Here is a 15,854-nt window from a genome sequence, read left to right as displayed (position 1 = left end):
AAAGTTTAAAAAAAGAAATTATTACCTACTCTCTCATTTGGTAAGATTAGTATTTGCTACGTTCTGTCACAAAATAGACCATAGTCCTATACAGACATTTGCCTGTAAGCCCTAACACACCTGGCTCTTCACACAAAGCTCTGAAAAGGAATGTAGAGGTGTGTTTCAGATTAGGGGTCCTTTAAGAGTCTGAACAGGATTCAGTCGTCCCTAATAATGCATGCATATAATAACTCATTCCCAACAGTAATATATCTGTGGTTGAAACAGAAGAGCACTGAGCACCACTGCCATGAGTTCCACAGAGCCTTCTGATTGCTCCATTGTTCGCGATACATTAGCCAGTCCAGGCAGAAGGCGGGATGATGAACCTCTCTGCCAGGTCACATAGTGGCTAATCCATCTCAGCGGCAAAATCATGAGTGGTCGATCTGCCCCAGGGGGCCAGATCCTTGTTATCTGCACTTGTAGGGGGACATTCATATACAAATACAAATACCCCCATCTCTAGTATCTAACATATTTCTAACCTAGCCTGCATTGACATATGTCAGGCAGGAAGAAAATCACATTAAATAAAACTAACTCATGGTTGTTGTGGGTTTTTTGGGCTCTTTGGCCATGTTCTGAAGGTTGTTTTTCCTAACGTTTCGCCAGTCTCTGTGGCCGGCATCTTCAGAGGACAGCACTTCAAAGGACAGAGTGCTGGCCTCTGAAGATGCCGGCCGCGGAGACTGGTGAAACGTTAGGAAGAACAACCTTCAGAACATGGCCAGAGAGCCCGAAAAACACACAACAACCATTAGATCCTGGCTGTGTAAGCCTTCGCGAATACAAAACTAACTCAACTTAAATATTTTTTAAATAGCTGAAACATTTTTAATCAGGTTAACAATTGGAACAGGATCTACATAGAATAAAGCATTAAAGAACAAGCCGTAATCTTTCTAATTGCCAAATGCTTAACAGCCAGGTTATAATTTGGTGCAAAAAAAAAGTAGTGTTGGTGCCCGTGGGGCTTCCAATGAGAGCGCGTTCCAATAGCAGGGCATTAAGTTTGCAAATATCCTCTCCATGTGGTCCTCATAGAAAATCTAAAACAAAACTGGGCAATACTTTGATCAGAATATTGAAAAGAAGTGAGCTTTCAAGTCCAGTAGGACTTGGAGGAGGGCTCTCCAGTAGGTCTTAATGATCAAGCAGGCATGTATTAGTCAGGCATGTATGGAAAGAGATAATCCTTCAAATATCCAGGTTCTATGCTATTTAGGGCTTTCAGAGTCATTGTAACAACTTGAAATCAGATGAGATGAATTGGTAGCAAGTACAATATTTTCCGAACTAGTGCCACATGGATTCTATATATACGTAGCTCACGACAGTAGTCTAACTGTGCACTTGCAGCAACATCAGTATTGTCCTCAAAAGCAGTCCCATGAACACTGCACTGCAGAAGTCTAAATAGGTTGCCAGTGCAAGAATGGCTGAAACAAGTTATTTTTTTTACACTTTACATAGAGAGGGTTTTTCAAATACAGAATAAAGTATCACACATTCAAGGTTCTCCAATCTCACAAACTTCATTTTGGCTACAACAAACATAATGGGGCACTAAGGAAAAGATAATATTATCATGAATATTCTGTATTGAAAATATAACACAATGGCATGCTTTGACACCTTTAAAATATTAGAAGATAACGTCAAACACACTTTAAGAAGTTATAGGAAGAGTAGCACACATGCATATCCACCTCCCAGGTGGAGGAGACCACACCAGAGCAGGCCATGAGAAAATGTCATCAGGTTTTCAACCTGAATGTCCAATCTTCAGAAGAAGTTACTTTTAGAAATGTATAATTACAGCCATTGTAATTAAGGGGGGGGGGGTTAGTTTAAAAGTGTTCAAAACATGACTGACCTGGTCTATAAAGTATTTCAAATATGGATCACAGTTTGTAAGAAGGATCCACATAGTGAGGGTAGCCTATGTCTGATGGTGTCATTCTGTTAGTGCTTCCACGTTTTTCGGATTAGCACAAACCAAAAACAACATTCTTTCCTCCCAATATAGCGATCGAGCTCCCATGGGAATCACTCATTTTAATTCTGCAGAAGATCTAATGTGAAAGGACAGCGGTGACATATATCAAGAGCTCAAAGTGCTCTTTGAATATGTAAGCGCACTCTGCGGAAGCTCAGGCTTACAACTAAGTAATGGACCTTCAGAATTGCTCTTTCCCCCTCCTCTTCCTTTTATTTTATTATCTTTCAGCTTAAGAGTAGACTGAAGACACCAATCTTGCTACATTAAAGCGGCATTCAAATTGCAAGGCCTACACATCAGCAGCAAAAGTGCTGGGTGGAATAAGAGATAGTGCTGTCTTTGTTCGGCACCATGTTCCCAGGACTGTGTTAGTATTTCCTGAATTTAGGTGACTCCATCAATTAGGGTGGCAAAGGGCCTCTCCAGACTGGGTATTCTGGGTATGGGTGGATCAGGCTACAATGGATCTGTTGAGGTTGAGTGTAGGAGCAATCTGCTATTTGGCACATTCCTCCCATCCAAATAGCGGCCTCTCATAGCCCGATCACTTCTTAATTAAATGCTTCCCAGCTGATCATGTGGGTACTCTCCACTTCCAAGCCAATTGATGGAAACCAACCCCAGTGTCAGAGGCTTGCTGCCTCTTTGCAGCTCCTCTTCACTTCACAGCTGATTGCATGGCCACTCTCTGCAATCCAGTTGATCAGCAGAGGCAGGAAGGCTCAGAGTGGCTCACAGCTTAGCAGCCAGGGTTTGCCACTTGTCAGCTGTTCTTGTACACACACACACACAGATGATCACTGCTGCCGTTGCTGCTCCAAATCAAATCTCACTGAATCATGCAAAAAAGAATGCATGCCCTGGCCCTGTGTCAGAGGGGTGTGTGACAGCTCTTAGAGGAGAAGGATGGATCGTTCTAAATAGAAAGGCAAGCAGACATGCTCTCTCTCTTTTTTACCCAAACAGTGCCATTAACAATCCATATATCATAACTATATGCCAATGTGGACAGGCTCCAAGCCTCAATTTTTAGACCTGAGACTTGGGCTTTGGAAATCAGTTTTCTAAGTCTTAGTATATGGACTGGGAATGTTAGAGAATGGAATGCTGCCACACTGGTCACCTTACAGTTTGGGGTTCATTTTCATGGCTTTAGGATATGTCATTCAGATTATGGGAGTATGTAGTCAAACAACCTTGGAGATCATCAGGTTTGGGAATACAGTGCTACCCTATCAAAAAGTTTGAATGTCTGGCTCTTCTGCCCCACCACCCCATTGTGCATTAGTATTGCCATCTCTTTGAAGACAAAAAGCTACAGGCTTTTCTTCCTGAATGGAAACCAACAGAGTGCCAATAAATCAGGGAGTGTGCTCAGCCTACACTTCTGCCTCCCTCCTTCACCAAAAAAAGAGGATAAAATACAAATCAAGTGACAGACGTTCTGGAGATGAAAGCAGACATTATTTTCCCAGTGAGGCCCAAGTGTCTTTGAAATCTTTCCTGCTGTCGTTCTCTGATAACCTGCACTCTCTCAACATCATTATAGATTATCAATATGCTCTTTAGGCTTTCTTAGTCACAGGAGATGGTTGCTGAGGTAACTAGGTCGTGGCAGGCAATTTCTTCCTTTTCCCTTTCCATGACTACTCTAAAAATAGTGGCCAGGTGAGGTCTATACTGCAGCCCTGTTAGCTCTAGACAAATACATTATATTGCTCACTTAATTATTATAGAACATGGCATCAGCTGCATACTACGGTTACCATAGTTTCAATGGACATCTATCTAGAAAAAGTGATTTCTGGGGGTTAATGTATGTAACAGAACTAAGGATGTGATAAGTATTTGCTAAATTTCTGGTTCTCAGTGATTTCTCGAGTCTTGCCATCAATAGCATAGTGGTACCTTTTTATTATTATTTAAGTATTTATTTAAGGACAGGGTAGGGAATACAAAAAGTAAGGGGGAATAGGGAAGAGGGGGAAAAAGGTTAGGGGGATAGGAGAACATAGAGTATACCATCATCCAATCAATTCATATTACAATAACAGATCAACTTTTTGCTTTTTCAGTTTGATTACCCTCCTGCTTTCATCTTATCATTTAATTTTAGTTTAATTCTATGTTACTCCAACACTATCTGGTAACTGCAGCCATTTATACAATACATCCCATCGTTCAGTTTCCTTTTGAATTGAACAGTCTTTCAGCCCATCTGACAGAATATCCATTTTTGTCACTTCCCATATTTTCACAATAAGATTCTCTTGTTTCAGTGTTTCTTCCTTGAGATTTTTAACATAATGCCTTTTAATTTTGGAAGCTGCATAGGTCACTGGATAACTCTCTATCCCATTATGTTATCTGGTGTCATGCCCAATGAAGACGGTTCTAAAGTTTGTGCAGCTTCATTTAAGTTTTGCTTGGCATCTAATGTCCCCTCTTTCATCACTTTCATCAGATCTTCTATTTTACTAAGACCTTCATTCACTTGCTGAAACCCTGTTATTATTATCTTTTGCATAGTAATCTGCCATTCTGTTTCTATTTCTTGTACCACTGTTCCAAAACTTTGGGATTGAACAGACCAAGTCTCCATTTGTTGTCTTAAATTTTTGGAAGCCATCTCAGGCTTACCAATGAATGGGGTTTGTATAAAGAATACTATGCCCTTAACCACAATGACCGCCCCTTATACTGTATATCCTTCAACAATTTCCACAATTTTATCAACAATCCAAACCCCTAGTCATAAACCTCCCCTTAGATCTCCCTCCAATCTTTATCCAAATATCATAATATAAAAATCAACTTTTGACCCAGCAAATTCAGAATCAAATAGAACCATGGCACAATTATTTCTTCTTCTCCAGAGTTTAGCAAGCTACTTTTATCAGTCTCACACACAGTCCGGCAAACAAAACAACAATCACAGAGTCTCAAACTGTCCAATAGTTGTCCTTGAAGCCCGTCTTATGATCTTTCCATTAACCCCTTGATGCTCCTCAGTCCAGTCAACCATGTCAGCTCCTTCTTTCTTCTCCAGAAAACAACCAGATTCTGTTATTAACAATTCATAGAGTCGAGGAAAAGGCAAAGAGAAATATGTCCCAGCCAAACTGCATTCACGAAACTCAAGTCTCTTAAATCCTGTCCAATGGCATTAGAACCATCTGGGATTATTTTCCAGAAACATAAGATTTATTTTTCCATCTCACACTCTCAGCTTTGAAATCAGCCTGCTATATTAAGAGTTCACTTGGGGAGGAAAGTTAGTTTCGCTTTTGAGGCAGACTGATAAGATAGGCTTGCCGCTGCTTTTCTTCTTTCAGCCAAAGATTTTCATTCTTATTTTCAGCTTAATGGGGCTGTTTCATAAATCAAAGGCTTCAGCTTACTTAGTTGTTATATATTTTAAGCTTATATTGGTTGTTCTCCTCTCCCCGATAAAGGGTTACTCACGGCTCCGTGCCAAATATGGCGCCCGCTCCGATTCATGCTGGGTGATTTCTTCAGAGGGAAGAAGTACGGGTTTGCATCCCTTTCTTCTCCCTCTGCTGCTCACCATCTGCTTCAGAGAGACTTCTCCTAGACTCTCCTTCGATCCCCATTTCAAAAAGGGGATCCCAGACTGGACGGTTCCACCCCTTGAAGGGGTGATCTAGCGCTAAACTAGTATATTAATACAATGACGCAATGCTGAACTCACTTATTCAAAAATAGAATAAAATAAAAATTCTGGGACACACAGGCAATAGACCGCAGAGACGGTTGTTCTTGCAGTCCGTAAACATCACACCCGAACTGCCTACGTCACCACAACACCACCCACAGACATTCACTCCATGCTTTTGCAGACCAAAAGAATTGATCACATCATAGAGAAAAGTCCACTTGAGTCATTCCAGCTTGAAAAGTAGTGACCTCTAGTGGATCTTTGAGTCCTGTGAGCAGTAAATGAAAATTTTTTTAAAAATCACATTTATCTATTTTATTGCTGGAGTAAATCCCACAGCATTTGACTGTGTAGTCAATTATTCGGACTGCCCTTTACATGGAGACAATGGCAGGGATGGGAAAGAGTTATAATGTCCTCATCATACGTTCAGTTTAACCCTTTTTTAAATGCCTGAAGGGGCTTTAATTTCTGGGAAATAAATCTTATTTAATTCTCATACCTTTTGCTGTTGTTCTACTTGTTATATCTAAGCAGAAATAGGAAATGTTAAATATCTGGATGACAACTGACAGAACAGGCCAATCAATCTACCTCTTCCTTGGACAACCCTATGAAGTAATTAAGAGCTGAACATCAAGTCAATCCTACTTTTGAAATAGGGACTGACTCGGGAAGCTCTTTCTTCTCAGCAGAGAGAAGATACCAGTTGGAAGGACAAAGTAGATTCCAAGACTGAAATTGGATTTTCTTCTTGGTACCTATCCTTCACCCTATTCAGTCAATTTTCCATTTGTACTACATATCGTGATCTCGCTACCTCTGGTGGAACAATGCACATAGATGAGAGGGTAGAAGATTTTCCTTCTTACAGTTCATCTATGTCACTAAATTGTTGACTTTGGGCAAAGTATCTACCATAGCTTTCCATCTTATCATTAGTCATTCCTATACTGTACCTGAGTATGCTCCCAGTCATTAATCTGCTTATTACCCAGTCATATAATAACATGATTTCCAAAAACACAATTGTGGTTTCTGTGAAACATCCAAGAAGAGGCAAGAATAGATATATTTATTACAGAACATTGGTGGGCAACCCTAGTAGGGGCAGGGAAAATGTTTTTACCTAACACATGTCCCATGAGCTCCACAGGCCTGGAAATGATAAAAAACTGAGGAGAAATATCAAAGCAGGAAGTGATCATAAATTTTTAAATCCCATTTTAATCAATTCTTATTTCTGTTGTTGTTGAACAAGTTATGTGCTTGGTGGGGGCTATGTACCCCTCATGCAAACATTGCTGCTTCTAAATAAATCAAACAATAGAAAAAAACAGATTTTGATTAAAAAAAAAGATTTATTTTTGCATTTGTTTTTTCTGGCTGGAAGGGAAGCTTTGCGGATTCTTGTGGCCCAGGTGGCCTCAGAAACATTGCTCACCCCTGTCATAGAGTGATGCTATTGAGAGCCCCACTGCCCATTGCTCGTATTAATTAGCCTTGCTGCTTCTTGACCTAAAGAGGCAACAATTCTATACACATACAGTATGCCTGAAAAGAAATCTCATTGAACACAGTGGCCAAAATCCTGTGGTTTAGCACTATAAATCAAATTAAGATAGGCCTATTGAATCAACAGAGATTTGGTGAGTCAATTCCTCTGTTATGCTCCACTGATTCAAATGGATCTAGTGTAGCAAAGGCTTATTTTACCAAAGTAAGTCACAGAATAGGCCCATTTAAATCAATAGAATATATGGAAGAGTTGACTCACTAATTCCTCATTGATTCAATGGGCCTACTCTAATTCTAGGCGACAGGATTTCGGCCATGGAGTTCTATTGAACACAGCAAGCCTTATGTCTGATTAAACAAGCATATAATTATGCTGTTCACCGGCTCTGAAGCTTAACTGTAATGCAAATAAAGAAATTACAAAAAACAAACCCACATCTGCTGATGGCATCTGCCTAACTGAGAGCCAGTGGTCAAAGACACAGTCTTTCATTCTCCCTTCCTCTTCCACAAACAGTACTCAATTATTACACATGACTTTTGTGGAAGGGTAAGCTCTGGGCACCAAGCCAGTGAGAATCTCCAAATATGCTTCTTTAACTAACTTGATGCCTCTACTAAGCCTTCTGAATGCAAAACTGACAAACCAGAAGTGCACAAGTGAGCTCATTAGCCATGCTTCTAGCTCCTTAGCTACTGGTTCTCAGTTTTCAATTACCATGCTGAAAGCAAAGCTGATGAAAACTGTTCAAAACTAAAGAGAAAGCATGACACAATCCTAGGATGATTGTAATAACTCTAAATATACATCTCAACTTCAGAGGCCAATGGCACACAATTTGTCCAAGCCCCATCTGTGGTATGTGCCCTGTAGCAGCCCACCTCTTTCAACTCCTATTTCCTGTCAGGACATGAGCAGTGAAAGTGTAACCACAAGGTACATTTCTATATAGAAATACAGCACACCCTAAAACAGGCTATGACTGACCTTCCAGAACCACCTGAACATAGTCTTGTGCGGACATCTTGTCCTTGCGTACAAAACACTGGTATGCCCCACCATCGCTTTTGGCCATGCCGTCCATAATAAGGGTCTCATGATTGACCCCAATGATCCTCACATTATTCCCAGTGTTGATGATTTCACCATTCCGGTACCAGAAGAGTTCAGGGTCCTCCGTTCCGGTCACACTGCAGGACAAGGACACTTGGCTACCAACACTGCTCTTAACTTTTCGTGGACTGATTGTGGCTTTGAGAGGCTCTGAAGATTCAAGCAAAGAGGAAGGAGGCAAATCAGAAAACAGCACTTTAGCATAAGAAGCAATACTAATATATTAGAAATATGGTATAGCAAGCAGATGTGTGCTGGGAAAGTACAGCTATTCATGTTTCTCCAGAACTATCTCTAGATATATATATTTGAGGCCTTGGTGAGAGAGTGGGCCCATCGTATCCCTTTGATCCCTAGACAAATGGGGTAGAAAGGGAAGGAAGACAATGACTTTGCAAATGTATGATAACACATCTCAGGTTAGGAGAAAGACCTTCCAAAGCAAAGGCTATTTCAAGCAGCACAATGTGTGTGTGCGCGCGCGTGTGCACACACACACGCATGTGAGTGCATGCATGCATGTGCATGTGCACACACATGTGTGCACATCTGCACACATATTACTAAACATATGCCTTATGCTGGACCCAAAATTGCTAAAAAATATGCTTGAAATTGCACCAAATACCAAATTTTTCATGTATAAGATCCCCCCATGTATAAGATCCTTCCCCCCACTTTTCTAACCCAAAATTTCTTTCTCCACAAGAAAGTGGAGGGGGAAGGCAGGGATCAAAGCACTTTGATTCCTGCTTTCCCCTTCCCCTTTCTGGCGAGGAAAGTGCTTTCCCCCTCCACTTTCCCCCTCCACTTTCCCCCTCCACTTTCCTTGCAAGAAAGTGGAGGGGGAAAGCAGGAATCAAAGTGCTTTGATGATTCCTGCTTTCCCCCTCCACTTTCTTACTTTTATGTATAAGACAACCCTCAATTTTTAATCTAAACATTTTAGACAAAAATATCATCTTATACACAGAAAAAAATACGGTATTTGTCATGGATAGGAAATAGCCACCAAAGCAGGAATCAAAGTGTTCAATGAACACATACATGGAAGAGAGCACTTCGGGGTTCACCTGAGGATTTTTCACTTCTTAATGAAGGGGAAGAGTGGGGATGTACTGGGTAGCTCTACACCATCCTCTGCCAGTGCCCCTTAAACATGTCAGAAGGCTAACATTTAAAATAGGGTCATTTGTTATAGTTGTGTAGGTTCTTCAGGTCACTTCAAAGCCCAGCTGTGGAAAGCTCAACATTGTGTGGGCACTTACTTGGGTTCAGCAGACTCCCTGGTACAGACCACTGTTGCAAAGTAAAGAGGTAGCACATTCCCACTTTCCTCTCATGTAAGTACAATTGCATAAATAGAAGAACACTTGCCTAGGTCTCTGCAGAGAACGATTAATTTATGGTAACACCGATATGAAATAAGACATTGAAAGGGTTGCAAAGCAAGCTTGGTTTATTCCATACCACCACCTTCTGGTGCATGTCCCACAACACATAAATATATGCTTTATCTGTTTGTGTATTTAACATATGATCCCTGGTACAAAAATGGTATGTCATAAAGAGTGAAGTGACTCTCCTTTTAGGTCAGTATTGGTATTTCAGTAATAGCAACAAAGCATGGAGGAAAACACCACAAAGAATAAGGAATGGTGTGTGTGGTGTGTGTGGTGGAGGAAGATTTGAAGATAACTTCCACATCTCTTGGTGTAAACACGGCTGCATTTTTTTCTCCAGATGTAACAGGTAGCCTAAGCCAGGATGTTGCACTGGACAAAGTGTCAGACCAGGACTCAGGGGAGACCTACTTTAAAATCTCTATTTGACCATGGAAACTTACTGGGGTGTAGTAGCAATGGTAAACCAATTCTTGAACATCTCATATACCTTGAAAACTCTGTCAGAGTTGCTGCATAGGTCAGAAACAACTTGACAGCACTTAATGACAACATGTATTATCTGACAGTTTACTGGAGGGGTGAAGTTGTGGGGAGCTAGAAAGCAGGCAGGGTCACTGCAATGAGGATCCACTTTGGTCATGGAACCACATTGTAAAGATCCTGAGAAATCTCAGGCTCCCAAAACTCATGAGAACACACTCAACATTTTATTCTGGCTAGCTCTATATGAGGGTTAGTCATTGTTGCCCTGCATTTTTCCAAATAGGCATAAAATAAATGGTGGAAATGATCCCAAGATAATTTTTGCAGGCTCCTGGGTAAACAAGGTTGCATTTACATTATTTGTGGTATCAATGGCGAGACTGAAGGATGCCTAGCAGGCTTTTGCTTTTCAAGACTGCAAGCAGGAAGAGGAAGAGAGGAAAGTCATGTTGCTCTGCTGGTTAGCTACTCATGTGATGTTGAATTTCAGCCAATGAATGCACAGAAAAATGCTCTTTTATATTTGTAAATCACGGATTATGCTTGTACTCATGTAGTTACTTACCTGTGAGCAAGTCCTGCTGAACATTGGGTGGCATTTCTCAATAGAACAAACAGTTCAGCTGTAAGAAACCCATGGTACCAGAAGCTCATGGTACCAGTTTTCTTCCTGTTCAGCAAAACTAACACTTTGTATGCAATCTATCTTTGTTTGACTTAATTGAATTGATTTGGAGTTCCTTTGTGATGGAGCCCGGTATCCTGTGAACCACTTACGTTTTACGTGCAAGCGGCCTATCACTTCAGCTGTCCCATAATTGTTCCACACTTCACACACATAGTTGCCTGAGTCTGATGGGCGTGTGTTTTCTATCAGGAGCCCCGTCACTGTTGGCCGGAACCTGCTGTCAGGCTCCCAGGGGACGCTGTCCTTCAGCCAGCGATACTTTGGTGCTGGGTGTCCAGATGCTTTGCAAGGCAGCTCCACTCGCTGTCCTGCCATGGCTTTATGATGTTCAAATCCATCCAGAATAGATGGAGCCGAGTTTGCTGGGTCTAGAAAGGAACACAGTTATGTCTTGGGAGGCAGACAGCATTCAGTTGATTAATCAGTTAGAGAACACTCTTAATTAACATAAGACAAAATTTTCTGTGAAGATTCTCAGTCATTCAGGTGAGGTTATCTGGAAGCTGAGTCATGGCAACTGGACTTCTTTCCTATTAGGTTGAGATGTTTCGCTACTCATCCAAGTAGCTTCTTTAGTCAGACTTAGTTTCCACACAGCACACCAGCATGCACAATTTCAGCAGCTTCTTATGAGCTGCTTGGAGTCCTTTTCCAGAAAAAAAAAAAAGAATATTTATTTTTAAAAGATTCTCAAATTCACAGACTGAGAACCTGATCTAGCCTACAGCAGATTTCTGTACTGAGAAAAGTTCAGGTCTGTGAAATTGCTTGACCTTGTTCTGTGTCACTGTGAGCTGCAAATGCAATCCTCGTTTTAAGACTGCTTGCATAAATCCAGTGGGAGTCTAGCCTTGAATCAATGACACACTTTCATTAATGCTGATTCACCAAACTCCCATTGATTTGCTAGGACTACCCCACTTTGGCCACTATTTTTAAGGTTAAAAAGACTGTTCCCATATCTAAGATTTTGAAATACAGACTTACTTGCCTGATTGAGCAAATGCACATCTTTCCTCTGATCTTCAACAGTTTTTCTGGTTTGTAACCCAAGAATGTGATAACTCAGTGTAGTAGGGGACTATCCGTATGTTAAAGATTATTTTAGGAACCTACTTCTCACACACTATTCTGAATTGCCCAGTGTTTTCATTTCCCCTTTTTGGCACAACATTCCTGTCTTCCCCGCTCTTGATATTTTATACATTTCATGGATAATTCTTAATGAGCATTGTGCAGAGATGATCATGAAGTGCCAGTTCGGTGGTTCATGCAGGTTCATTTAGCAGCTGGACAGTGCTTCAAAATCTTGCCTCCTCCAGCAGGAGTCCATTCAGAGGCAGCACCTGAAAGAGGCAGGGACGGGAAGCCACACCCCTGCCTTTGAGTGAGCACCCATCAGAGGAGGCAGGGCTTTGAAATGCTGAACACCTGTTAGGATGCTAAATGACCCAACACAAACTGCCTCACCAGAGGTTCATGCCCATCTCCAAGAATACCCACCTACAAGGCGAACTGCTATTCTTCTTAAGTTGTGAATATACACGCTACACATTTTCTGAAAGACTAAACGCCTACATAGGTATAAGCACTTTCACTTCTATCAACTATCATTGCATACCTGATACAAAAAGTCTAGCACTGTTGCTCTGTCGTGTTTCTCCAGTGTATCTGTGCCGTGTGATACATCGGTAGTTATACAATCCATCTTCATTCTGTACATCTATAATATACAAGGCTCCCGTGGATGTGATGAGAAATCTAGATCCTAAAAGACATAAGAACATGGAAAAGTTTGTAAATCTGAAAAACCTTTGCCATTCTCTTGCTCCAAAGAATTATAAATTTTCCTGTCAAAGACCAAAAAATGCACATTGTTGCCAGTGCTTATATTTTAAAATGATAGGTATTCACTACCTACCTCTAACTCAATTGAAAAGTATAAAGAATATTTTTTGTTAAAAAAACCCAACATATGCTATATCATGGAACTGCTCAAGAAACATCTAATTAATTCAGTATTCAGCACAGATAACATACAGATATTTTTTAATAAAATGGGATAAAATTACTTATTAGATGTGAGTCAGCTAGTGAAAAATACAAAAGCATATTCTTTTATGTTAGCACTGAATCTGAATATGAAATATAATTATACAGGTTGATATACATAATTACATATGATGATATGAATAACAAAGAACTATCAGACCACTTCAGACTTAAGGAAAGGAAAGGAAATTGGATATTAGTATGTGATAACTAGAGGGCGAAAGAGTCCAACAACATTAAATAAAAATATTTAGTTTAACATTCTTTCATCATCTTTCTGTAAATTGCTCAGCTCTTATGCACGGAGGTTACACAATTTTTTTCTCACAATTTGGTGAGATAAATTATGTGGAAAGACAGTGGGTTGGAAATTTGCACCTGGATTTCCAAAGCCCAATCTCATGTTCTAGTCATTAAACACCTCTGCAAGCATTCAGGAAAAGAAGAATGTCTGTAGATTGCAGTTAGAACGTTGGAAATGAATTCACTGACTGAAGACAATAAAATAGTGAAGGTATGTGAGTTCTGTACAGATCAATGCAGGGGGTTGTAAGCATACATGCTGATGCATCATGGTTATGCCTGATACACTCTTAATCCTTCAAAACAGGTGATGCAGATTTGGCCCAGACCTCTGTCATTAATAGTGAATAAATTTGATGTAATCCACTGGTGGCAGCTGAACGACACATAGCTTGTGCCTTTGACTGGTGAAACGGAATGTGACAACCACATTGAAGGTAATCCTAGTAAACATTTGGTATGAGAGACAGCATGGCCATTAAATCTGAAATGGAGAGTTCGTTAGCTCATATATAGTCACGAGACAAAATAGTGGAGAGATCCTTAAAAGGAAATTCCAGTTCTATCCAAGTTAATACTTGTGGATTTCCCCTCTAGATTCTGTGTGAGGAGAATTAAGTATCAGGCAGACAGATAAACAATATGAAACTAGACCTAAAATATAAAATAAAATAATTCAAAGATCTTAACAAATACAAATATAGCCTCTCGACCTCCACAGAAGCAAGAGTATCAGAAAGGATGGTTCAAGTCACTTTTTCCTGTCAATTAGATGGCCTGTATTTCAGCTGTACACCTAAATTTGTTTGCTTTTCCACCCATTCTTTTCCCTTTGCTTGCAGTGGGGTGATACAACATAATCTCAGATTATCTTGAATCACCCATTTAGTTATTCAGGAAACAGAGAACTACTCTCCCTCTCGCTCCCTCAGTGTCATCACTAGGTGACTGATTCTGAGTTACATTGTAATATGTAATCACCCTCACCACCACGCGATTCCGCATGAATGTTTAGAATTTGAGCATGTAATTAATCCACAAAGCAGCCATAAAGAGAAATTTAGAAGCAAAGGAAATCCGCTGAAGCAAATTATTGATAACACTGTTATTACTGATAATAATACAATACTATTGTCACTTAGAGATCATGGAAAGATCTGTCAAGTCAATTATTATTCAATTCTTTTTTAAAGAAAAACACCCTCCAGTGGGTTATGGCGCTTCCATATCCATGATTCGGAGTTCCAGGCCTACTATTGCTGCACTATATTGTTCCTGCATTAACAGCAGGAAAATTATGACATGCTTTGCACAACAAAGAGCAGGCTGAATACTGACAACACCAATGTTAGAAATCAAGATGGTCTACAGGATACCCTCTTCAGCTCACTACCATTCACTATGTGACAACAAGCAAGGAAAAAACCCAGAAGCTGACTCTTTTCTTCATCAGTTAACCACTTCTCACCCAAACATAAAGCAACTGTCAGGGCTGTTTTTCAACAGGTGTGAATGGTGCTGATCTGAAGTCCAATTTCAAAGTTACAATTTTTTGTTTGGGCTTTCCTCATTTTTAGAATTGCTTTGTAAAATGTTGATTTGCTCTCCCAGCACAATAACATCATTGAACTTTCATGCAGTAATAATTCCACACATGAAAAAAAAGACAAGAATTCATCTTCATATAGTTTAATCAGCTGCAATCCAGTGTTTTCTGCAGTTTCTTGCAAATCTGCTGAAGCAGCAGCAGATATGAGACACAGTGGCAGCAGAGTAGAACATTCAAAGTGAACATTCTCTGAACATTCTCTGAACTGAGCTTCTTTCCAGGAAATACCTCATTCACTCCCTGAGTGATTAAACAGGAGAACCTTGATCACAGGGTGATGTCGAAAACAGAGAGCTGTCATATATATGAATGGCAAACTATTGAAAGGGGATGGAGTATCCTGAACTGGAGCATTCAAGAAAGTAACATATTATTCCTGATTCCACTGCATAAGTCCAAAGACCACTCAGGTAACGCTTCTACAATGTGCAAGTAAAGGATCCCAGTATCCGACACAGTATATCATACCTTTGTTTTATACACAAATAAAAATGTTTCATCTTGTTTTCATTAAAATAATATAAGCTAGTGTTAGCTTTGCCACATGTTGCAGATAATCCACTGTATCAATTTGACACCAACATATGATGTTTATGGTTGCAGCTTTGAAAGCATGCATATTTCCTTGTTTTTCTTAATAGATATTAAATGCTTATATAATGCTTGAACAATCAGTTCTTCTAAACTATAAAATACCAGTCATAAAAGATGACAGGAAAGTAGAAGGAGAAATCTATGTATTTTCTGATGGAGAGCATTTTCATTAAAACCGACAGCTTGTCAAGTGTGACAAAACCTAAGTGTTGAAGGTTTTGGGTGCTGTACTTCAAAAAGTGTTTAGAAAGCAACATGGATGGGAGAGATATTTATTATCCCATTGATCTCAGGAAGCGTTTTATTCTCTAAGCACATTTCATCTAATCACTCTTGATATGTTGTAGCAAAATCCATTTCT

General features: G+C 40.0%; 1 protein-coding gene across 6 annotated transcripts in view; it reads right to left on the bottom strand.

The window, feature by feature from the left end:
- Positions 1 to 15,854, bottom strand: part of DSCAM (DS cell adhesion molecule) — a 427,910-nt gene that overhangs the window by 162,603 nt on the left and 249,453 nt on the right. For all 6 annotated transcript variants that reach the window (XR_013543612.1, XR_013543613.1, XR_013543614.1 and 3 more), the window contains exons 4-6: positions 12,557 to 12,703; positions 11,025 to 11,303; positions 8,233 to 8,508 (exon numbers count right to left, since the gene is read on the bottom strand). Coding sequence is in view for 3 of the 6 variants with exons in the window: in XM_072994153.2 (XP_072850254.1) it covers positions 8,233 to 8,508; positions 11,025 to 11,303; positions 12,557 to 12,703 (702 nt within the window). In the remaining 3 variants the exon portion in view is untranslated. The remainder of the gene's footprint in view (positions 1 to 8,232; positions 8,509 to 11,024; positions 11,304 to 12,556; positions 12,704 to 15,854) is intronic.

Source organism: Pogona vitticeps, chromosome 3 (genome assembly GCF_051106095.1).
Source record: "Pogona vitticeps strain Pit_001003342236 chromosome 3, PviZW2.1, whole genome shotgun sequence".
NCBI lineage: Eukaryota > Metazoa > Chordata > Lepidosauria > Squamata > Agamidae > Pogona > Pogona vitticeps.
This window is presented reverse-complemented; position numbering and strand designations above follow the sequence as displayed.